The 24,432-nt window shown below is 40.5% G+C and overlaps 1 protein-coding gene across 4 annotated transcripts in view; it reads right to left on the bottom strand.

The window, feature by feature from the left end:
- Positions 1-24,432, bottom strand: part of cabin1 (calcineurin binding protein 1) — a 563,877-nt gene that overhangs the window by 274,417 nt on the left and 265,028 nt on the right. For 3 of the 4 annotated variants that reach the window (XM_059983285.1, XM_059983286.1, XM_059983288.1), the window contains one exon: positions 8,471-8,584. The exons of the other annotated variant lie outside the window; for it this stretch is intronic. In XM_059983285.1, coding sequence (XP_059839268.1) covers positions 8,471-8,584 — 114 coding nt within the window. The remainder of the gene's footprint in view (positions 1-8,470; positions 8,585-24,432) is intronic. 4 annotated transcript variants of the gene reach the window in all.

Below are 24,432 nucleotides of genomic sequence, written 5' to 3'. Positions count from 1 at the left end.
TGTGAAAATCATATTAAGGGTGCAGAGGAGATTTGCAAGGATGTTGCCTGGATTGGGGAGCATGCCTTATGAGAATAAGTTGAGTAAACTCAGTCTTTTCTCCTTGGAGTGGCAGAGGATGAGAGGTGACCTGATAGAGGTGTAAAAGATGATGAGAGGCATTGATCGTATGGATAGTCAAAGGCTTTCTCCCAGGGCTGAAGTGGCTAACTCGACAGGGCACAGTTTTAAGGTGCCTGGAAGTAGATACAAAGGAGATGTCAGGGGTAAAAATTTTTATGCCGAAGTTGGTGAGTGCATGGAATGGGCTGCCGGTGAATACAATAGGGTCTTTTGAGAGACTCCTGTATAGGTACATGGAGCTTTAAAAATAGAGGGCTATGGGTAACCCTAGGTAATTTCTAAAGCAAGTACATGTTCGGCACAGCATTGTGGGCTGAAGGGCCTGTATTCTGCTGTAGGTTTTCTATGTTTTTTTTAATAAGGAGTGCAGTCTTCTGCAAGCCTGGTAGGAGGGTAAGCTAGCAACACTGCCATCTTAAATTGTAAACTTTTTAACAAATCTAATTGAGTCTTTAGACACACAGCAAGTTTACTGAATTGACAGTTTTTCATCAGTGTTGCTATCAATACAACCACACAGACATAGTAGCAAATCCACGTGAAATATTGACTGCGCATAATTTCAAACTCAAAATTTATCTGTTATATCAAAACTATCAACATCCACCATTATTATTTTGTGAAAATAGCAGTAATTTCCAGAGAAAACATTTGCACACCTAAGTATAGAAATATATAAGTTTCCACCCGTGATTCCTTGCTAATCTAGAGAATGCACTGTTTTATAGCAATCTCCAGCATAAAGGAAGGAAATTAGTAAGCTGGTATTTGCAAACTATTCTTGTTGCTATACACAATGAAAATGTTTCACTTTGCTGTATACAACTGAGTTTCTACTAGATACTGAGATACTAGACACTAGAATACTTCAGCACAGTACAGGCCCTTCGGCCCTCGATGTTGTGCCAACCCATATATTCCTTTAAAAAAGTACTAAACCCACACTACCCCATAACCCTCCATTTTTTCTTTCATCCATGTGCCTGTCCAAGAGGCTCTAAAATACCCCTAATGTTTTAGCCTCCACCACCATCCCTGGCAAGTCATTCCAGGCACCCACAACCCTCTGTGTGAAAACTTACTCCTGATGTCTCCCCTAAACTTCCCTCCCTTAACTTTGTACATATGCCCTCTGGTGTTTGCTATTCGTGCCCTGGGAAACAGGAACTGGCTATCTGCCCTATCTATGCCTCTCATAATCTTGTAGACCTCTATCAAGCCCCTTCTCATCCTTCTACGCTCCAAAGAGAAAAGTCCCAACTCTGCTAACCTTGATAGATTAGGCTTACCTAATTTTCTCATTAAAATAAATCTAATTCTGTCTACTTCGATTCCAATTTCCTTAGGTAAATATTTAAACAAAAAATACTTTAAATTCTTTTAATTCGCTTTAAATATTGCTTAAGAAAGTTCAGCTTCTATTTTAAATCTATGTATATATTTAACTTTACACTTTAAAATTCCGACTAAATATCTTTTAAACATTGCAACGTACTTGCTTTCTGCCACTTTCTCTGACAGCACATTCTATGTGCATATCACCTTCTATATGAAGAACCTATCATGCAGATAAGTTCTAAATGCACTCTCTTTAAACTAGTTCCCTATAGTTTCGTATTCCCCTAGTGTGGGGGACAAAATGTGTGACCATTCACCTTATCTATGCCCCTCATGCTTTTTATAAGCACATTCCCCCAGCCGCCTGTGCTCCAGTGAAAACAGTCGCAGCCAATCCGGTCTCTCCTCATAACTCAAACTCACCAGTCCTGGTAACAAGCTTATGAATCTTTTCTGCATCTAATACAGTCCGCCCTCCATATCCTTGGGGGATTGGTTTTCAGGACCCCCTCGGATACCAAAAAACGCCGATGCTCAAGTCCCTTGTATAAAATGGCGTAGTATTTGCATATAACCTACACACATCCTCCTGTATACTTTAAAATCATCTCTAGATTACATAATACCTAATACAATGTAAATGCTATGTAAATAGTTGTTATACTGTATTGTTTAGGGAATAGTGACAAGAAAAAAAGTCTGTACATGTTCAGTACAGACACAACCATCATAGCAATTCTGGGAACGCTGATGCCACCTCAGCATCAGCCGATTCGATTCTCCCGTATTCTTTAAGTTCTTGAGGCTGTACCGCTTTACATAACTAGCCAGCCATCCCTTACTAGCGTTAAATTCCTTCTTCTCACTCACAACACAAGTAGCGAATGAACAAGACGCAAGGAGAACAATGCTCAAACGACGAGTAATACTTCTAATTATCTCTAGATTACAGTACTTATAGTAACTAATACAATGGAAATGCTATGTAAATACTTGTTACACTATTATTTAGGGAATAAGGACGCTTTGGAGGAGGCTCAGTAATACTAAAGTCAGGATCTGTGGAGGTTGAGGACTGAGGACCACTTCGGCAAGCGACATGCCACTTTTCAAAAGATCTAAGATTTCTACTTTCTCAGTGAGAGATAGCACTTTACGCTCCCTCTTAGCCTTTGAGGAATTGCTTTGACCACTTAATTACTTTTTAGGAGCCATTTTTCTTATATGCCAGGTGAACAATGCTCAAACAACGAGTGCTGGAGAGAGAACTTCCCGGTTTTCCCGATCTACGGTTGGTTCAATCCATGCATGCGGAACCCGTGGATAAGGAGGGCCAACTGTACTCCAAATGCACTCTCATTGCTGTAACATGACATCCCAGCTCTTGTATTCAATGCCCTGACCAACGAAGTGTAGAAAGAAAACCCTGATTAATTACAGTGGCATACAAATGTTTGGGCACCCCGGTCAAAATTTCTGTCACTGTGAATAGTTAAGTGAGTAGAAGATGAACTGATCTTCAAAAGTCATAAAGTTAAAGATGAAACATTCTTTTCAACATTAGTGTATTATTTTTCTTTTGTACAATTTTAGAGTGAAAAAAAGGAAAGGGGCACCATGCAAAAGTTTGGGCACCCCAAGAGATTTGAGCTCTCAGATAACTTTTACCAAGGTCTCAGACCTTAATTAGCTTGTTTGGACTATGGCTTATTCACAGACATCGTTAGGAAAGGCCAGGTGATGCAAATTTCAAAGCTTTATAAATACCTTGACGCCTCAACCTTGACCCAAGAATCAGCAGCCATGGGCTCCTCTAAGCAGCTGCCTAGCACTCTGAAAATTAAAATAAATGATGCCCACAAAGCAGGAGAAGGCTACAAGAAGATAGCAAAGCATTTTCAAGTAGTCGTTTCCTCAGTTCATAATGTAATTAAGAAATGGCAGTTAACAGGAATGGTGGAGGCAAAGTTGAGGTTTGAAAGATCAAGAAAACTTTCCGAGAGAACTGCTCGTAGGATTGCTAGAAAGACAAATCAAAATCCTGTTTGACTGCAAAAGACCTTCAGGAAGATTTAGCGGACTCTGGAGTGGTGGTGCACCCGCACAAATATGACCTTCAAGGAAGAGTCATCAGAAGAAAACCTTTCCTACATCCTCACCACAAAATTCAGCATCAGTTTTCTTTTTTTTGTAATTTATTTTTATTGAACTTTATCATCAAACATTTCCATAAGATGTATTTCAGATACTGTACATATATATCATATATTCATAGCTGCCAAAATCTCCACATAATACTTATCTGAGGTATACACTTATAGAAAAGAGAGGAAAGAAAGAACAAGTGAAAGGAGAAAACTATGTACAAGTAGGGAGTGATCTTTTTTTACAACATATTCATTGATTTGTGAGAATAAAATCAGGCCTATGAGGTGTTATGTAGTTAAACCATTTTTCCCAGTATGAATCAAATTGTCCAACTTATGATTAACAGATGCTGTTATCTTCTCCATTTTGTAAATGTCTATTGTAATTTCCATCCATGCATTTAAGGCTGGGCTCTCCTGTGATAACCACTTCTGAGTAAGAGTCTTTTTACCAGCTGCCAGCAGTATATTCATTAAATATTTATCTCTTTTCAACCATTCTTGAGGTACGTACCAAAAATATAAGGTCTTACTTTCACATTTAAAGATGTCTTGTAGGGCATTCTGTATCCTACTCCAATAGTCTTTGATAATGGGGCAGTCACAAAAAATATGATCGTGGTTTGCATTTTGATTTCCACAATTTCTCCAGCAAACTATCATAATGGGATTTCTGAGAGGGTGTAATAAAATATCTTATCAAGTTTTTCCATCTGAACTCCCTCTATTTCAGTGAACTGGTACACTTCCATTGATACTTCCATATTATTGTGCATTCTTCCTCAGATATAATTATCCCTCCTTCCTTCTCCGGTTTTGTTTTAATGTATGAAGTCGAATTTGTTTTAAGATTTGACAAACCCTTATACACGCTTGAAATGATTCTAATACCATTATCTGAATTATATGCTTATCTAAATAGCTCTATCAAACAGGTTCTTGCCTTGGTTACATTTTTAACCGTCCTATTAACATATTGTTGCATCTGTAAATACTAATAAAAGTCTTGTTTTACTAATATTTAAGAATTTCAAAAATGAGCACTGTTCCTTCTTTCATTATATTGCAGAGAACTATTATTCCTTTAACTGCACAGTCCTTAAATATAGCATCCAGTTTATATGGCATAAAATCAGAGTCATATGCACACCATTTAAGAATTGAAATACCTCCCTCTAGTTTATATTCTTTTATAATATTTTTCCATATTTTAAGAGTCCATTTCACCCATGGGTTATCAATAGTATTTATGTACCTTTGTAGGTTGTTATCAGCCAAAATTGCCTGTATGGGGATGGGAAGTATCCCCTCCTCAATGTTTTTCCATTGAGCGTCATATGATGGGTTACACCAGCATATCACAGCTCTCAACTGTGCTGCAAAATAATAATTTCTAAGAGAAGGTAGGCTCCAGCCCCCCCTTTTCCTTGGCTAACTGCAACGTTTTGAGACGAACTCTAGGCCTTTTACCTTACCAAATATATCTTGATAACATTTTGTTCCATTCATTGAATTGACTTTGATTAATCTCTGTTGGTAGGGTCTGAAAGAGATATAACAGTCTGGGCAATACATTCATTTTAATAGATTCGAACTGAGACTAAAAAAAGGAATTAGGTTCCATCTTGTTATATCTTCCTTAATTTTTTAATATATAGGATGATAATTACATTCTGACAATTTTGTCAAATCTTTTGGCATAATGATGCCCAAATATTTGAAAGACTCTGTTTGCCATGCCCAGGGATATCTACTTTAAATTTCTCTTGATGGGCTATAGTTATATGAAAGTAATTGGGTTTTATCTATGTTGATCTTATATCCTGATAATTGACCATATTGTTCAAAGGATTGCATCAATTTAGGTAAAGAGTATGTTGGTTGCCCTAGATAGATCAAAATGTCATCCATGTAACAAGCCAATTTATGCTCTGTCCCTTGAATAGTAATTCCCCTGATATCTTCATTTTGTCTGATGCATTGAGCTAATGGTTCCAGATATAATGCAAAGAGTAGCGGTGACCATGCACAACCCTGTCTCGTGCCCCTTTCTAGGGTAAGACTATTTGATAAATATCCATTGATTTTAATCCTAGCAGTAGGGTTGTCATATAGTGCCTCTCTAGTTTTAATAATTGTGTCATGGAAACCAAAGCTATGTAAAACTCTGTAAAGAAAATTCCAATTAACCAAATCAAATGCCTTTTCAGCATCCACACTTATCACTATTGCTTCAATTTTATTTTTCTTGTATATGATCCATAATGTGAAGTGTCTGCCATATATTGTCTTGTGTTTGGCGTTGTTGTATAAAACCTGTCTAATCATTATGCATCAGTATGGGTAGAAACTCTTATAATCATTTGGCCATAATGGAGATAAATACTCTATAATCTACATTAAGAATGGATATTGGTCTAAATGACCCACATTCCATTTTATCCTTGCCTTCTTTTGGTATAGCTAAGATTATCGCTTCCTTCTAGCTGGGTGGCATTTGTGCCTTTTTTAGAGCCCAATTCAGTGTGGGGAGTAAGACAGGAATTAACTCATTTTTAAATTCTTTGTACCACTCTGCCATATACCCGTCTGAACCTGGTGACTTGCTTAATTTAAGCCTACCAATTGTCAATTACATCAGCATTCATTGTTCTATTTTGTTCTTCACTTCAAGTGTGTAAGTCTAGAGAATTCAGGTGTCAATTTGGGTTATGCTTCCCCCTGAAACTTGGAATACAGAGTTTTGTAAAACACTTCAAAAGCTTCTTGAATTTCACTTAGCTTTTTTTTATCATTTTTGTTCTTGGATCCCTAATTCTATGAATTGTATTTTCTGCTATCTTTTTTTCAGTTCCCACGCTAGTATTTTCATAGACTTAGATCCACTTTCGTAATGTATTTTTTTCAGAAACATTAAATTTTTCCTGATTTCTTGAGTAGTAATTTCATTCCTAATTTTTAAAATTTCCTCTAATGTACCCTGTGCCAAATTCAATCTTTTTTTTTCTAGTTCCTTCAGCCTATTTTGTAATTCCTCTAATGTTTTATTCCTTATTTTTTTCTCACATGAAGATATTGCTATAATTTCCCTCTGAAAACAGCCTTCCGAGTATCCCATAGAATGGGAGATGAAACCTCTCCATTATCATTGAATCCTAAGTAAAGACCAATTTCTTTTTTAATTTGTTCCTTAAAGTAGGGATCATTGAGTAGACTTGAATTTAGTTTCCAAATGGTATTCTTTGGTTGTAGGTCAAAAATCAACAGATAAATATATAAGTGCATGGTCACTTACATCTATTGTCCCAATTCCACAGGTGTTTATTTTGTCCTTGTCTTTTCCAAATGTTATGAAATAGTCTATGCTTGTATATACAAAATGGGGAGCAGAATAATGAGTGTAATCCCTTCTGTTGAGGAAAAGGTCTCTCCATATATCAATTAGATCAACATCCTCAAAAAGTGTATTGACTTTCTTATGTAAGGATTTTGTTTCATAGGTTTTTCTATTGGAAGAGTCTAACTTTGGTTGTAATTGTAAATTTAAGTCTCCCCCACATAGCAGGAGACCTTCTGTTTCTGTTACCATAATATGAGTAATTTTCTGAATGTAACTAATGTCACTTCCTGGGGGTGCATATATATTCAATAGAGTAACTGAATTTCAGTCGATATTCACCTTACCAGAATATATCTGCCCTCCTTATCTCCCATTTTGAATACTTTATCATAATTTAGCTCACTTGAGATAAAAACAACTCTCCTATATCCTGAATTATATGAGGAGAAAAACAAATTAGTGAAGCCCATTCTCTTTAGTTTTCCATGCTCATTATCACTTAAGTGAGTTTCCTGTAAATATACTACATGGGCTTGTTCTTTTTTCATTTTGGATAGAATTTTACTGCATTTGATTGGGCGTCACAAGTTTTCAAAGGAACAACTAAACAAACCTGATGCATTTTGGAAACAAGTCCTGCAGGCTGATGAAGTTAAAATAGAACTTCTTGGCCACAATGAACAAAGGTATGTTTGGAGAAAAAAGGGTGCAGAATTTCATGAAAAGAACACCTCTCCAACTGTTTCGCATGGGGGGGGGGGGGGTGGATCGATCATGCTTTGGGCTTGTGTTGCAGCCAGTGGCGTAGGGAACATTTCACTGGTAGAGGGAAGAATGAATTAAATACCAGCAAATTCTGGAAGCAAACATCACACCGTCTATAAAAAAAAAGCTGAAGATGGAAAGAGGATGGCTTCTGCAACACGATAATGATCCTGAACACACCTCAAAATCCACAATGGACTACCTCAATAGGCGCAAGCTGAAGGTTTTGCCATGGCCCTCACAGTCCCTCGACCTAAATATCATCGAAAATCTGTGGATAGACCTCAAAAGAGCAGTGCGTGCAAGATGGCCCAAGAATCTCACAGAACTAGAAACCTTTTGCAAAGAAGAATTTAAAGACTCTTAGCTGGCTACAGAAAGCATTTACAAGCTATGATACTTGCCAAAGGGGGTGTTACTAAGTACTGACCATGCAGGGTGCCCAAACTTTTGCTTCGGGCCTTTTTCCCTTTTTGTTATTTTGAAACTGTAAAGGATGGAAATAAAAAAGTAATCTTGCTTAAAACATTAAAGAAATGTGTCGTCTTTAACTTTATGCCTTTTGGAAATCAGGTTGTCTTTTACTCACTTAGCTATTCACAGTAACAGAAATTTTGACTGGGGGTGCCTAAGCTTTTGCATGCCACTGTATTTCTTTTGGTGAGGTCCAGCCATTGCAGCTGCTCATAATATATGAAGCATATAGTAAAATGATAGGATTAAATTATTTGAATGAACATTTTTCCATAAAACTTACATTAAAAAAATTTGTCTTGTTCCTCTCATAAAAGAGTCCTTGTGCTGGCATGTGCTTCAACTGTTGCCATGGAACAGTAACACCTAGCAACACATCTCGAGCCCAGTTCAGATTCTGCAGAAAAACCAAAATGATGCAAGTTACAAATCAAGTGATTAAGGGTATCTAGAGACTTTGCATAAAAGTGGCACCTGATTAAAGAAAAATGTCTGTGGCATTAAAAAGGAATAAAACCTGTGGCCTGTGGCTTCCAGTGTTCAGCCATTCCCAAACAATTCTCTTCTGGACTTCACTGGACTCACATGTTTGGAAGTATTTTTACAGTGTTCTTAATTAAACTGTGAAATTTTATTCAGACTTAATTTTTTAAAAACATTTTCTGAAGTTATTTAAATTGCTGTTAATAGGTTTTACAAGGAGTGATTGATAAGTCTGTGGCCTAAGGTAGAAGGAATCAATTAGAGAAAACCTAGCACATTTATTTTTCAACATAGTCCCCTCCTATATGTACACAGTTTGTCCAGTGGTCATGGAGCATGCAGATCCCTTCTTTGTAGAAGTGGTCCACAGCAGGGGTGATTGATAAGTTTGTGGTCTAAGGTAGAAGATGAGTTTTTAACATCAAACTTTCTGCATTATCACTCAAAGAGTTGAACTGCACGTGCATGCAATGAGAGCGTCTTGGACCTCCAGGTGGTCCACAGCAAGGGTGATTGATAAATTTGTGGCCTAAAGTGAAAGGAGATGAGTTATACAGCTCTTGTTACATGCACGTGCAATTCAACTCTGAGTGATTATGCAGAAAGTTCAAAGTTAATCTCATTTCCTTCTACCTCAGGCCACAAATTTATCAATCACCCCTGCTATGGCCCACTTCTGGAGATCCAAGATGCCGACTTCTCAAAGAAGGGATCCGTTTGCTTCACGACCACTGGACTAAGTGTGCAAATGTAGGAAAAATAAACGTGCTAGTTTTTCTAAAATTGACTCCTTCTACCTTGGGCCATGAACTTATCAATCACCCCTCATAAGTGTCATGTCAACACATTTTCAAACAGTGAATTTTAAGTTTCCTTCCAGAGTTTTTTAAAACTTTGTGATAAATTCAAGTCAAACAAAACTCCATTAATCCAGCAGGCTCAGACTAATATTAAAGACTAGCTTTAGAAATTAGTTTCACTTATCGCATGTACACGGAAACATGCTGTATGGTGAAACGCAAGGATCGTGCTGGGAGCATCTTGCAGGTGTGGCGATGCTTCGGGCACCAACATAGCATGCGTACAACTCACTAGTCTTTGGAATGTAGGAGGAAACCAGAGCAACTGGAGGAAATCGACATGGTCATGAAAAGAACGTACAAACTCCTTACAGGTAGTAGCAGGAATTGAACCCCAGTTGGTGATCATGGGTGCTATAAAGCATTGTACTAATTGCTGCACTACCACGCCGCCAGACTAGCCAATTCTCCAGACTGTTGATTTTATTAATTTCCTTTTAAATTGTATTCAGCTCTCCAATATAACATTTTTTTTCTTATAAACCTGGTCATTTTCCAAGAGTACAGAAACCAGGACCCCATGTGTCAGAGGGAATGCAAAAAAAAACTCCAGCCCGATGTTAAATTTTTAGCATTTCTAAAAAATCATGATGGCAGAAAATCAATAGTTTCACTGTATTCTAAATCTGTGTTTACACTCAAATCCTTATTTGCACTGTATAAATTTTAGTTTTAAAACTGTACATTTCCATTTCCCGCACTTCAGCCCTCACCCCACCCTCCCTTCACCACAACAGGGACCGTGTCCCCCTTGTCCTCACCTATCACCCAACCAGCCTCCGGATCCAGCATATTATGCTCCGCAACTTCCGCCACCTTCAACAGGACCCCACTACTAAGGACATCTTTCCCTCTCTGCCGCTCTGCTTTTTGCAGGGATTGTTCCCTCCGCGACTGCGTCCCTCCCGACAGATCTCCCACCTGGCACCCTGCAAGCGTAAGTGCTACACCTGTCCTTACACCTCATCTCTTACCACCATTCAGGGCCCCAAACAGTCCTTCCAGGTGAGGCAACACTTCACTTGTGAGTCTGTTGGGGTCAGCTATTGCATCCGGTGCTCCCATTGCGGCCTCCTCTACATCAGCGAGACCCGATGCAGATTGGGGGACTGCTTCGTCGAGCACCACCACAACAGACAGGATCTCCCAGTTGCCACTCACTTCAACTCTCCTTCACATTCCCATTCGGATATGTCCACACATGGCCTCCTCTACTGCCATGATGAGGCCAAACTTCGGTTGGAGGAACCGTCATATACCGTCTGGGTGGTCTCCAGCCCCTTGGTATGAACATCGAATTCTCCAACTTCTGGTAATTCCCACCTTCCCCCATCCCACCTCCACTCTGTCTCCTCTTCTAGCTGAAACGTTGACTGCTGAGTTCATCAAGCATTTTTGTATGTCTTGATTTGACCACAGCATCTGCAGTGTACTTTGTGTGTACATTTTACTTCCTGGTTTGCTGTTGTATAACTCAGATGATTTGATAAGACAGAGTCCACACCACCACTGCCTTCCTTCAGGCTATTTGGGGATCAGGCCTCAGGACTACATCGGTCAAGGCCACTTCCCACTGAATCTGCACTGTGCCTTACTGCGACTCCTAACTGCCAACAGCCAGTATGCTTCTGGCCTAAGTGGGCCCACCTAATCTACAACCAACTGAGTCAAAGCATAATCACCAGAAAACAGCAAACATTTTCAACCATGTTCTGCCAAAAGCGTCAATGGATAGTCCACCTGGGCTTCTGCCTGAGATCCCTACCATCACTGAAGCCATCCAATTTAATTCACTTCACATGAACCAGCTGAGATTGCTGCAAACAGCCAAGGGCCAGACAACATCCTGGCTGTAGCACTGAAGATGTGCTCCACTCCACCCAAGCTGTTCCAGTGCAGTTACAACTCTGGTATCTGCTCAAAACCAAAAACTGCACGGCATTGTCTTCTTCATAAAAAGTAGGTTAAGTATAGGTGAGTTTGACAGCACTGTGACCACTATGTACTATGGATAAGGGCAGAGAAAATACCACAATAATTAGGGATGACCGTCAGGACACTGAAGCAGGGGTCTGATCGCAGACCTAGAACTGTGCACACAGTGATATTTACTGAATATCAAATCCCGAGGTGCAAACAAAGTCGGCATTAAAGTTCAGGCAGAGATCAAAACATCCAGAGAAATCCAAAAACCAGAATCAGGAAACAGGCAGAGTCGATATTCAGATGGACAGAGTACAGATAGAAATGCTGGAAAGGCTCAGGAAAATTCACTGACACAATCTGGCAACAGACAGGTGAAAACACAGGACTGAAATACACTGAGCAATAAACAGAAAGGCAGATGATAGGTGGAGCACAATGAGACACAGGTGGGAGACGGAGTACTCAGTGATACAGGGGCCGGAGTAGAGCAGGAACATGGACAGGAGCACGTGGCAATACAAAACCACAGACTGACAGCTCAGGGGAAACACACAAAAAGACAAAATTCAACTGGAGGTACTGACAATGACAGTGGTGCACACTGCTTTACAGCACTAGCAATCACAGATTGGGGTTCGATTACTGCCACTATTTGTAAGGAGTTTATACCTTCTCCTCATGACTGCATAGGTTTCCTCCAGGTGCTCCAGTTACCTTCCACATTCCAAAGACCTATGATTAGGGTTAGTAAGTTGTGGGCAAGCTCTGTTAGTGTTCAAAGCATGGAGACACTTTGCAGCTTGCCCTGCATAATCCTCAGTGATTTGACAAATGACACATTTCCCTGTATGTTTCAATGTACATGTGATAAATTTAGATCATATTTAAATCTTTAAGCAATCTGCATTTCCTTTCAAGTTGCACACCATCCTGACCTGGAAACATATTACCAGTTATGCACTATTATTGGATCTAAATCTTAGAATTGGCCTCACCAACAAGATACCTAAAAGAGACAGCAGGATCTAATAGTATTATCCAAGTAGAGTGCTGTATCTGTGATTTACTCAGAGCATAAGAAATATATCCATTTGAGTAAAGAACAAAGCAGAAATAAGTGGAGATAATTGTGATTATGCAATGCATGTTCACAGACTGATTTCTGGCACAGAGTACATTATCCAATAAGCAAAAAATTAAGTAGATCCTTTGCAGTTCGTTAGAATAAAAATTGAAACATGCAAAACTCTTTCAGAGTCAAAAACAAAGTGCCAGAGGGATTCAGCGGGTGAAGCAGCATTGAGGGTTGGGGAGAGATACCTAAAAACAGCGGTAACATTCTCAAAACAAAGAGGTCACATGAAAAGAACTTTCTTCACCTGATGAATTTTTAGAAGTAAATTTCTGAATTCTCTTCTTTAAAGACAATGCAAGCTTAGTTGTTGAATGAAATCAAAACAGAAATGGATACATTTTTGGACATAAAATGAATCCAGAAGATGGGGTGAAGTCAAGAAAATTATGTTATTGTTGGAAACGGTCTCAATGAATCAGAGTGCAGATGTAAGGGTCCAAATAGCCAACTTCCACTTCTGTTTAAAGTTCTTATCTGCAACAGTAGCAGTGGTCCCCAACCACCAGGCCGTGGACTGGTACTGGTCCGCAAAGCATTTGCTACTGGGCCGCGAGGAAATGATATGATTTGGCGATATGAAACGATGAGTCCGCTGCACCTTCCCTCATTCCGTCATCACTGTTGAACTTGAGCGCACACAAAGTCATTACACACGCATGGTCATCAGTCACCTAAACACAGTGATATTCTCATGCCATGGATTACTGGTTGGCCTTCGGTAACCGGCCGCCTCCTGCGGCCGGCGAGAAGTGCCAATGCTGCCGGCCTGGAGCGCGGACAGATGGGCGCCGCCTCTAAACCTGTTTAGCACACCGAATGTTCGTGGGGGACCCAGTGCTAAAATATTCGCAGACGACCTAATTTGGGCTCAGGGATTCATAAGTAGCAAAGCAGCTGCCTCACTGCGATCTACTGAAAATCATCCCTCGAGACAAACTTTTGTCGGCCGATAGATCCTACAATGGGGGCAGGCGCGTGCCCTGTCGCACTCCTCACACAGTCGGTCTCTCTCTCTGTTGCGGCCCCAGCACAGGGACCTCCGGCCCTTACCTTGTCCTCTTACTCATGTGTTGCAATGATTTTATTTGTTCATATGAGGAAAATATATGCTGTGTATTTAATGTCCAAATGTTACTTAAAATGTTATAAGTGAGTTATAATTGACTTATCACTATATTCGAGGAAAATATGCGCTGTATGTTTAGAATTAAATTCGTTACATAAACCATTTTAGAAACAAAATTGAGTGTATTAGCCACATAGAAGTGACTTATAGTTGACTTATCACCTATCTTCTGGTCGAGATTAACACCACCCACCCCCCCCCCCACGGTTGGCTGGTCCACAAGAATATTGTCAACATTAAACCGGTCCGTGGTGCAAAGTCGGCCGGTGACCCCTGCAGTAGTACATCCCTTCTGTTACCAATTTTTGTCATTTAGAGTCATGACATGGGATACCAGCTAAGACCCAATTAATCTAGATTCCACTGCACTCCTATCAAATATAAAGTGAACTGACTTTAGAGTAGTTACATAGATGATGTGGTTTAACTACAGACATTAAAATGCCTTAAGACTACTTTATACATAGATACTTGAAGTTGCTCTGTACAAGTTGCACACAAATCTTTAACTCCACTGAAACAAGAACATGTCACAATCAAACCATTTCAATATAGTAATTACAAATACTCATCAAGAATCTATTTTTGTGCATTTTGACTCTCCTTTTAATACTTCAGCTTTGAAGAGAAATCTCATGTGATTTTGTCAGGAGAATTGGCTGATAAGAGCTATGCCAATCAGTTAATTACCAGAATGTCGATAAACCTGAAGCTGGCTCTGCTTCAGCCATATTCCCCTCACACGTCCTTCCAACCTGACTGACTGGCACAGTCTGCAATGCATATTGCATAAAATTTAAAAAAAAATTAAGTGTGGGCAGTGTTATCTTGAACAAAAGAGCCATTAATGTAGCCACAAACTCTCCCACATAGTGGAACTAGGTCATAAACAGAAATTATACACTCTGCTTCTGGTGTGCAGATATTTCAACAAGGCATTTGAGGTTCTAAACTGCTAACCATCCCTTACAGAGTCTCCAAAAAATCCCGATGCAACATCAAGCCTGGATGTGTTATCACCTTCCAACCTATGCCCAAAATTCCCCCAGCGTGTTCCAGTAATCAGCATAGTGACCATAAATCGGAAATTACACAAGTGTTTACTGAGGGGTAATGCTTTCTGATCAGATAATTAATATTTGTACAGTATATATTACATAGAATGTGCTTAAATAGCATTTCAATAACTAAGCAACTAAATGGGTTGGAAAATGCTGTTTAGAATACTTAACTGCAAAAAGTAACATTTCCCAATCCTGGCTAAACCTCAGTCACTTTCAGATGCCACAGGAAAGTAAATTTTGATAAACTTACAGGATAAACTATTTAGAAATATATGCTGGGGATTGAGATTTACTATCCCCTCCTGATTATGATCAGAAACACCTGTGAGGCACTGTGTACAAGAGGAGTTCAACTGCAATCATTTGAAAATAAACTCTTTGACTGGGCCATCTGAAATACAATAGGTTTACAGTTGCAGAAATGAGTCAAAATCTGTGGTAAATTGGGATTACATGTTCAGAAATTAATATGAACCAAAAACAGAGTGAGTTGGTCTCCGATCTGAAGTTGTTCTCCAACCAGTAGAAACTGACAGGTGAATTCTAATGGCAACAGTAATATGACATTCAACATACAATGTCTTATATTCTCCAAGATTTATTTAACTTGACTTTTCCAAAAGCACAAGAATCAATCTACATAGAAAATACCCATATCAGTAGTTCCTAAACAATATTTTCCTGAAGTGACCAATAGTTCTTTTTCTTCTAACACCAATGCTGACTGAAGAAGCTAGCTGTGCCTTTACATGATAAATCACATGCTCAAGAATGAAAAAGCTTTCAGGAAAAAGAAAGCAGGGCTTGTTCAAGGACCCACATGGCAGACTGGTCAAAGAGGTGCATCAGATTAACCCTGCTACAAAGTCTAGAAGTGCTGTGTAGTAACTGAGAGAAATGTGAGCAACACACACTAAATGCTGGAGGAACTCAGCAGGCCAAGCAGCATCTATCAAAAACAGTATAATTGACCTTTTGGGCCGAGACCCTTCATCAGGACTAGCGAAAAAAAAGATGAAGAGTTAGAGTAGGAAGGTGGGGGGAGCAGAGGAAGAAACACAAAATGATAGGTGAAATTGGGAGGGGATGAAGTAAAGTGCTGGGAAGTTGATTAGTGAAAAAGACAGGGCTGGAGAAGGGGGAATCTGATCGGACAGGTCAGAAGGCCATTGAAGAAAGGAAAAGGGAGGAGCACCAGAGGAGGTGATGGGCAGGTAAGGAGATAAGGTAAGAGGAGGAAATGGGAATAGGGAATGGTGAAGGTGGGGGGGGGGGCCCATTAAGGGAAGTTCAAGAAATCTATGTTCATGCCATCAGGTTGGAGGCTACCCAGACAGAATATAAGATGTTGTCCCTCCCACTGATCTTCCTCCTGGCACTCATCCTTGCCAGTGGAACAGGTTCTACACCTCCTCCCTCACTACCATTCACAGTCCCAAACAGTCCTTCCAGGTGAGACAACACTTCACCTGTGAGTCTGTTGGAGTCATCTGCTGTATCCGGTGCTCCCAGTATGACCTCCTGTACTATCGGTGAGATCCAACGTAGGTTGGGAGACCGCTTTGCTGCACCAAAGCTCCATCCCCCAGAAAAAGTGGGATCTCCCAGCGGCCACCCATTTTAATTCCACTTCCCATTCCCATTCCGACATGTCAGTCCATGGCCTCCTCTATTGTCATAATGAGGCCACACTCAGGTTGGACCCTCTCTCACCTTATCTCCTTACCTGCTCCTCGCCCTTTTCTTTCTTCCATGGCCTTCTGCCCTCTCCTCTCAGATTCCCCCTTCTCCAGTCCTGTACCATTTTCACCAAACGACTCCCTAGCTCTTTACTTCACCCTTCCCTCCTCCCAGTTTCACCTCTCACCTTGTGTTTCTTTCTCCCCTCCCCCCATCTGACTCATCTTTTTTCTCCAGTCCTGACTTTTTTCTTCAGCCCGAAATGTTGGACTATACTCTTCCACAGATGCTACATGCCTGCTGAGTTTCTCCAGCATTTTTTGTGTGTTGCTTGGACTTCCAGCACCTGCAGATTTTCTTTTGCTTGTGAGAGCAGTGTAAGCACACTGGAAGTTATAAACATGGGATCCAACTCAAGCAGAGAATTGGCTCAGTGGCAGAAATCTAATGCAAAGGGCATTTTTGTGAGTGAAAGCTGGTACTGCCAGGGTTTTAGTCACAATACTGAGAGCTCAATCCCCACATTTTGCAATATATAATGATTTCAAGAAATACAACAGGTGATCATAATAAAGAGTCTGCACATAGCACCAAAATTGGCAGTATGAATGACAGTGAAGCGATTTAGAATAGAGGAATTAGCAACTCCCATGTTACATGGACAGCAAAATAGAAGTGCTAAGTAATGCACATAGGGAAGCAAAATAAGCCAAAAGGAATATACCAAAAAAAAAAGTTGAAAGGCAGAGAGTGGTGGTTCACAAAGATAATGAGCAATATATGACCATACGATATCGGAGCATAATTAGGCCATTTGGCCCATTGACTCTGTTCTGCCACTTCATCATGGCTGATCCAGTTTCCTCTCAGACCCAATCTCCTACCTTCACCCTGTAACCCTTCGTGCCCAGAGAAATCAACAGCTTATCAAGCTCTACCTAAACAGATCCAATGATCTGACCTCCACAGTTGCCTGTGGGAACAAATTCCACAGATTGACAACATTCTGGCTAAAGAAATTCCTCATCCCTGTTCTAAATGAGCTTCCCTCTAATCCAAGGCTGTGCCCTCTGAGCCTAGACTCCCCCACCATAGGAAACATCCTCCACACATCCACTATATCAAGGTCTTTCAACATTTGAAAGGTTTTAATGCGACCCCCCCCCCCCCACCACTCTTCTGAATTCTAGTGAATACAGGTCCAGAGCCATCAGCTGATTCTCACACGGTAACCTTTTCATTCCCAGAATCATTCTCATGAACCTCCTCTGAACCCTCTACAATGTCAGTACATTCTTTCTTAGATAAGGGGCTCAGAACTGCTCACCTTCCTTCAAGTCAGGCCTTACCAGTGATTCATAAAGCCTCAACATTACATCCCTGCTTTTATATTCTAATTCTCTCAAAATGAATGCAAACATTGCATTGGCCTTCCTCATCACCGATTCAGGCTAGAATTAGGCTGAATTGCATCTTTTTAAAATCAGCACTTAGAAAATATGTCAAATGACCCCCTTCTCCATCAAAAAGCTTTCAAAGATTGTATGATGATTGAAATTGTTATGTTCATGATATATATGACATCTATACCCATCATAATTTTGTATGCTTTTATATGATCTCCCAACATTCTCCTGCACTCCAGGGAATATTCAACCTTTCTCTGTAACTCAGGTACTCAAGTATTGGCAATATCCATATAAAGTTTTCTGTGTACACTTTTAAACTTATTAATATTACTCCTATAGGTAAGTGACCAGAACTACAAACAAAACTCCAAATTTGCCCTCAACAATGCCTTATAGAACTTCAACATAACCTCTTAACTCCTGCACTTAGTGCCCTAATTTAAGAATGCTAACATACCAAGAGCTCTCTTTATGGCCCTATCCACCTGTGATACCACTTTCAAGGAATTATGGATCTATACTCAAGGTCCCTTTGTTCTACCACACCTTAGTGCCCTACCATAAGTAAGTTTTAGCCTAACATCTGCATTAGACTCTGCCTTTTCCAGTGCATTTCCCCAGCTAGTCCTTTGCAAGCTTTGATAGCCTTCTTCACTGTCCACCTTGCCCTCCAATCTTGGTGTCATGTCCTATGACAATATACTTAGCATCTACAAATGGAAGTCTTTCACCAACCAGCCTCTGTTGTTCACTACCCTCCACAAGTAGACACTGAAAAATGTGGCCAAACCATGGAGCCATTTCTCAATGAAAGAAGAAATTCATTAATGAAATTCAGCATTTGTTTCAGAATGCCAGCACAGTCTGTGGACATTGGAAGATTTTATTTATTTGTTTCGAGATACAGCACCATAACAGCCACTTAGTAGGTTTATTGTGGCCAATTAATGCAACTAACTTGTATGCATTTGGAACGTAGGAGAAAACTGGGACACCCAGAGGAAACACACATGGTCACAGCTGAAACTCCTGACAGACAGAGGTGCAACTGAACCCAGGTCACCAGCACTGTAATAGTGTTACACTAACCATGATGTCCAAAGATAAAAACATCAAACCCAGCAAAAAAATTATGGTCAACCAGGTAACAGTGTCCCTTCTAAAAGCATCCAACATGCAGACTACCTACAACAGGTAGCTCATAACACTCATGGGAACAGTTACACTACATCTTAATGCTTTGAGCTGACAAAAGAGATGCAAGATAACACACATATACAAACATACACCTAACAAAACTGCTTACATTCAGTTACATTTTACAAAGCAGTTCCTAACAAGAGAGTAAAGATAGTTTGCAGATTATAATTGCTCAGCTCCAGCAATGTAATATTGCATGTACGTACACATCAAACTGACCGTTGAGAAAATAGCTACACATTGCTACAGCAGATGGTAGTAGCAGACTGTAGAATCACTTTGCAGATTCCTGCTGTCCACCATGCTGTCAATATGAGCCACGTCCACTGCGGAAAGGAATGGACTCACCTCAAGGTGCCCTAGCACTATGTCCACTACTTCTCATGCACCACAACTGGTGAATCGTAGACTAACTAGGAATAAAAGGACCAAAGTTAAATAGATGCATATGTTTTGGGATGACTTAGACAACTGCAGGAGGATGCAAAACCACACTCCTTCATCTTCTCACCACATTCCCCAGCCAAAGCCACAACCCTCAGGCACAAACTGAGTTTGTGTTAAACTTCAAGGTGCAGAGAAAATAGCTGATAAATTTCAGATTTGATATGTTAGGAAGTATTGACAGGTGAACTGGGTGATCTGGCTTATAAAGCTTGGTTTAAGCCTTTTTCCTTCCTGGAATCATCCTTGTGAACCTCCTCTCAACCATCTCCAATGCCAGCACTTCTTTTCTTAGTGGAGGAACCCAAAACTATTCACAATACTCAAGGTGAGTCCTCACCAGTGCCTTATAAAGCCTCAGCATCACATCCCTGATCTTGTATTCCAGACTTCTTGAAATAAATGCTAACATTGCATTTGCCTTCCTCACCACTGACTCTACCTGCAAATTAATCTTCAAACATTTCTGCACATGGACTCCCAAGTCCACTTGCATCTCAGATTTTTGGATTTTCTCCCCATTTAGAAAATAGTCTGCACATTTACTTCTACTAACAATGTGCATGACCATGCATTTTCCAATATTGTATTTCATTTGCCACTCTTTTGCCCATTCTCCTAATCTGTCTTAGTCCTGGTGCAGCCTACCTGTTTCTGCAACACTACCTGCCCCTCCATCCATCTACAAACTTAGCAACAAAGCCATGCATTCTATAATCTAAATCATTGATATACAGCATAAAAAGTCATGCAAACGCCTGACCCCTGTGGAACACCACTGGTCACTGGCAGCCAACCAGAAAAGGATCCTTTTATTCCCATTTGCTGCCTCCTACCAATCAGCCAATGCTCTAACCATGCCAGTAACGTTCCTGTAATGCCATAGACTCATGTGTGGCACCTTCTCAAAGCCCCTTTAAAAGTCCAAATATACAACATTCACTGCATTCCATTCATCTGCCCTACGTGTAATCTCCTCAAAGAATTCCAACAGGTTCATCAGGAAAATTTTTCCCTTAAGGAAACCATGCTGAATTTGTCCTATCTTGTTCTGTGTCACCAAGTACTACATAATCTCATCCTTAGCAATTGACTCCAACATCTCCCCAACCACTGAGGTCAGGCTAACTGGTCTATAATTTCCTTTCTGCTGCCTTCCACCTATCTTGTGACATTTGCAATTTTCCAGTCTTCTGGCACCATGACGGAATCCAATAATTTTCGAATCATCATTACTAATGCCACTACAATCTCTAACGCTACCTCTTTCAGAACACTAGGGTGCAGTTGATCTGGTCCTGGTGATTTATGTACCCTCAGGTCTTTCAAGCTTTTTGAGCACCTTCTCCCTTTTAATAGTAACTGCACTCACTTCTCTTCCCTCACATCCTTCACCATTTGGTACGCTGCTAGTGTCTTCCACAGTGAAGACTGTTGCAAAATATTCATTTAGTTCACCTGCCATTTCCTTGGCCTCCGTTACTTTTTGGCCTCATTTTCTAGTGATCCTACATCCATTCTCATCTCATTTATTTCTTTATCACATACTTGAAAAAGTTTTGACTCTCCACTTTGATATTGCTTGCTAGCTTGCTTTCATATCTCATCTATTCCCTCTTAATGATTCTTTTAGTTGCTCTCTGTAGGGTTTTAAAAGCTTCCTTTGTCATAGCACTAATTTTTGCTTTGTTGTATACCCTCTCCTTTGCTTTGACTTCCCTCGTCAGCCACAGTTGTACTATTTTGCCATTTGAGTATTCCTTTGTTTTTGGAATACAACTATCCTTCCCCTTCCTCAAATTTCCCAGAAAATCACGCTACTTCTGCTCGGCAGTCATCTCTGCCAGCATCTCCTTCCACTGTAATTTCCTTTACTCTTCTGAAATACTGTTACATCAGACTTTACTTCCTCTCTATGAAATTTCAAGTTGAACCCAATCATATTGGGATCACTGTCTCCTGAAGGATTCTACTACCTTAAGCTCCCTAATAACCTCTGGTTCATTACATAGCACCCAATCGAATACAGCTGATCCCCTAGTAGACTCAACAACAGATTGCTCTAAAAGGCTATCACATAGGCATGCAACAAACTCACTCTCTTGAGATCCATTTCCTACCTGATTTTCCCAATCATGTTAAAGTCATGTTAAGATCTCCCATGACTATCATAACATTGTCTTTTGACATGCATTTTCTATTTCCTGTTGTAATCTGTGGTCCACATCCCAGCTATTGTTGGAAGCACTGTATATAAATGCTATCAAGGTCCTTTGATTCAACCCACACAAGGATTCAATATCTTCTAATCCTATGTCACATCCTTCTACTGATTTGATGCCATTTTTTACCGGCAGAGCTACGCCACCCCCTCTGCCTACCTTCCTATCTATCTGATACAACATGTAACCTTGGTCATTCAGTTCTCAATTACAACCATGCTTCAGCCACGATTCAGTGATGGGCACACCATCATATCTGACAATCCGTAATTGTTCAACGAGATCATTCACATTATTTCTTATACTCCATGCACTGAGGTATAACACTTGGAGTACTGTATTTGCTAGCCTTTCTCATTCTCCATCACTACTGCATTGATACTCACCCTGCCAGCTGCAATTACATCCCATCATTTGCTTGCCCTTCCCGAGAGTCAGACTACACACTATCGTGGTTTTTATACCATCTGTCCCATCACTCCAGTTCCACCCCCTGCTCTAAACCCTCCCCAACAGCTCTTACAAACCTGCGCACAAGAATATTGGTTCCCCTCGGGTTCAGATGCAACTTGTCACTTTTGAACAGGTCATACCTCGCCCAGAAAAGATCCCAATGATCTAAGACCCTGAGGACCTGCCCCCTGCAGAAGCTTCTCAGCCACACATTTATTTGCCAAATCATCCTGTTTGTACGCTCACTGGCGTGTGGCACAGGTAGCAATTCAGAAATTACTAATCGGCAGGTTCTGCTTCACAGCTTTCTACATACCTCTCTAAATTCTCTTTTCAGTACCTCTTTGCTTTTCCACTGTCACTGGTACAATATGTATCAAGAAATCTGCCTGCTCTCCGTCCCTCTCCAAAATGTTGCGGATACGATCTGAGATGCCCTTGACCCTTGCACCTGGGAGGCAAAATACCATCCTGGTATCCCGTTCACATCCAGAATCTCCTGAATGTTTCCCTGACTATTGAGTCCCCTAACACTACAGCTCCCCTCTTCTCCTCCTTTCCCTTCTGCACCATGGACCCATGCTCAGTGCCAGTAATCTGGTCTCCATGGCATTCCCTTGGGAGATCATCCCTCACAACGGTATCCAAAGGGGTACACTTATGAAGAGAATGGCCACGAGGGTGCTCTGCACCAGCTGCCTATTCACAATTCCATTTCTCCTGAGTCACCCAGCAACTCACCTCCTGTGACTTAAGGGTGACTACTTCCCTATAACTCTGAGCGATTATCTCCTCACTCTCCCATATAACATACAACATAGAACATACAAATCTACAGCACTTTATAAATGTTGGACCTGCTAGAAATCTTGTTGCTGTGGCTTGCTCCTGTCGCTCATAGGCCGACTGTCTGCTCCCACTGTACCCATGATTGTGTGGCTAGGCATAACTCAAATACCATCTATGAATTTGCTGAGGATACAACCCCATTGTTGGCAGAATTTCAGATGGAGGCAAGAAGGCATACAGAAGCGAAATATATTAACTAGTTGAGTGGTGTTGAAGCAAGAACCTTGCACTCAATGTCAGTAAGACAAAAGAGCTGATTGTGGACTTCAGGAAGGGTAAGATGAAGGGAACACATACTAATCCTCATCGAGGGATCAGAAGTGGAGAGAGTGAGCAACTTCAAGTTCCTGGTTGTCAAGATCTCTGAGGCCCTAACCTAATCCAAATATATTGATGCAACTATAAAGAAGGCAAGACATAAGCTATATTTCAATAGGAGTTTGAGGATATTTGGTTTGTATTCTAAAATACTTGAAAACATCTACAAATGTACCATGGAGAGTATTCTGACAAGCTGCATCACCGTCATGGTATTTGGGTGGGGAGGGGGGGAGAGCTACTGCATAGGATTGAAAGAAGCTACAGAAAGTTATAAAATTAGTCAGCTCCATCATGGATACTAGCCTCTATAGTATCCAAGTCATCTTTAAGAAGCAGTGCCTCAGAAAGGCAGCACCCATTATTAAGGACTCCCATCGCTCAAGTCATGCCCTCTTCTCATTGGTACCGTAAGGAAGTACAGAAGCCTCAAGGCACAGACTCAGCAATTCAGCCACAGCTCCTTCCCCTCTGCCATCCAATTCCTAAATGCTCATTGAATGCAATAGCACTACCCCACATTTTTATTATTTCTGTTTTTCAACTATTTTCAATTTAAATATTTAATATACATATATGCTTACTGTAATTATTTACTTTTTTTCTATATCATATATTACAATATACTGCTGCTGCTAAGCTAATAAATTTCACAACATATGCCTGTAATATTAAACAGGATTTGGATTCTGACCATCTTCTCTTACCAAGAGAGCAGCAGTCAGGTTTCCACACATCGAGTAGACAGACAGCCTGGTTTAATGTCCAAGCTCAATTGTTACAACCATACTTTGTTACCGCAGATCAAAACAGCACCAACATTAGCCAGGGCTGAATTCTAGAATGGCAGGAAGAAGCCAGGATCCAAAAATGGACAGGGTCCCTGATTCACAGGAGCTGGGGGTGGGCAGAAGATATCTGGTCAACATGGGATTACACAGAGGAAAGCAGCAAATAATATCAAAACAAATTGTGTGATTTCCCCTGCAGGACTAGCAGTATACTTTCTGGCCATTCCAACCTCTGTTGGAACAAGCTTCCATTCTGAAAGAGTCAAATTCAGTCTCTCGGAATCA

The sequence above is a fragment of the Hypanus sabinus genome, chromosome 10 (genome assembly GCF_030144855.1).
Source record: "Hypanus sabinus isolate sHypSab1 chromosome 10, sHypSab1.hap1, whole genome shotgun sequence".
Taxonomy (NCBI): Eukaryota; Metazoa; Chordata; class Chondrichthyes; order Myliobatiformes; family Dasyatidae; genus Hypanus; species Hypanus sabinus.
This window is presented reverse-complemented; position numbering and strand designations above follow the sequence as displayed.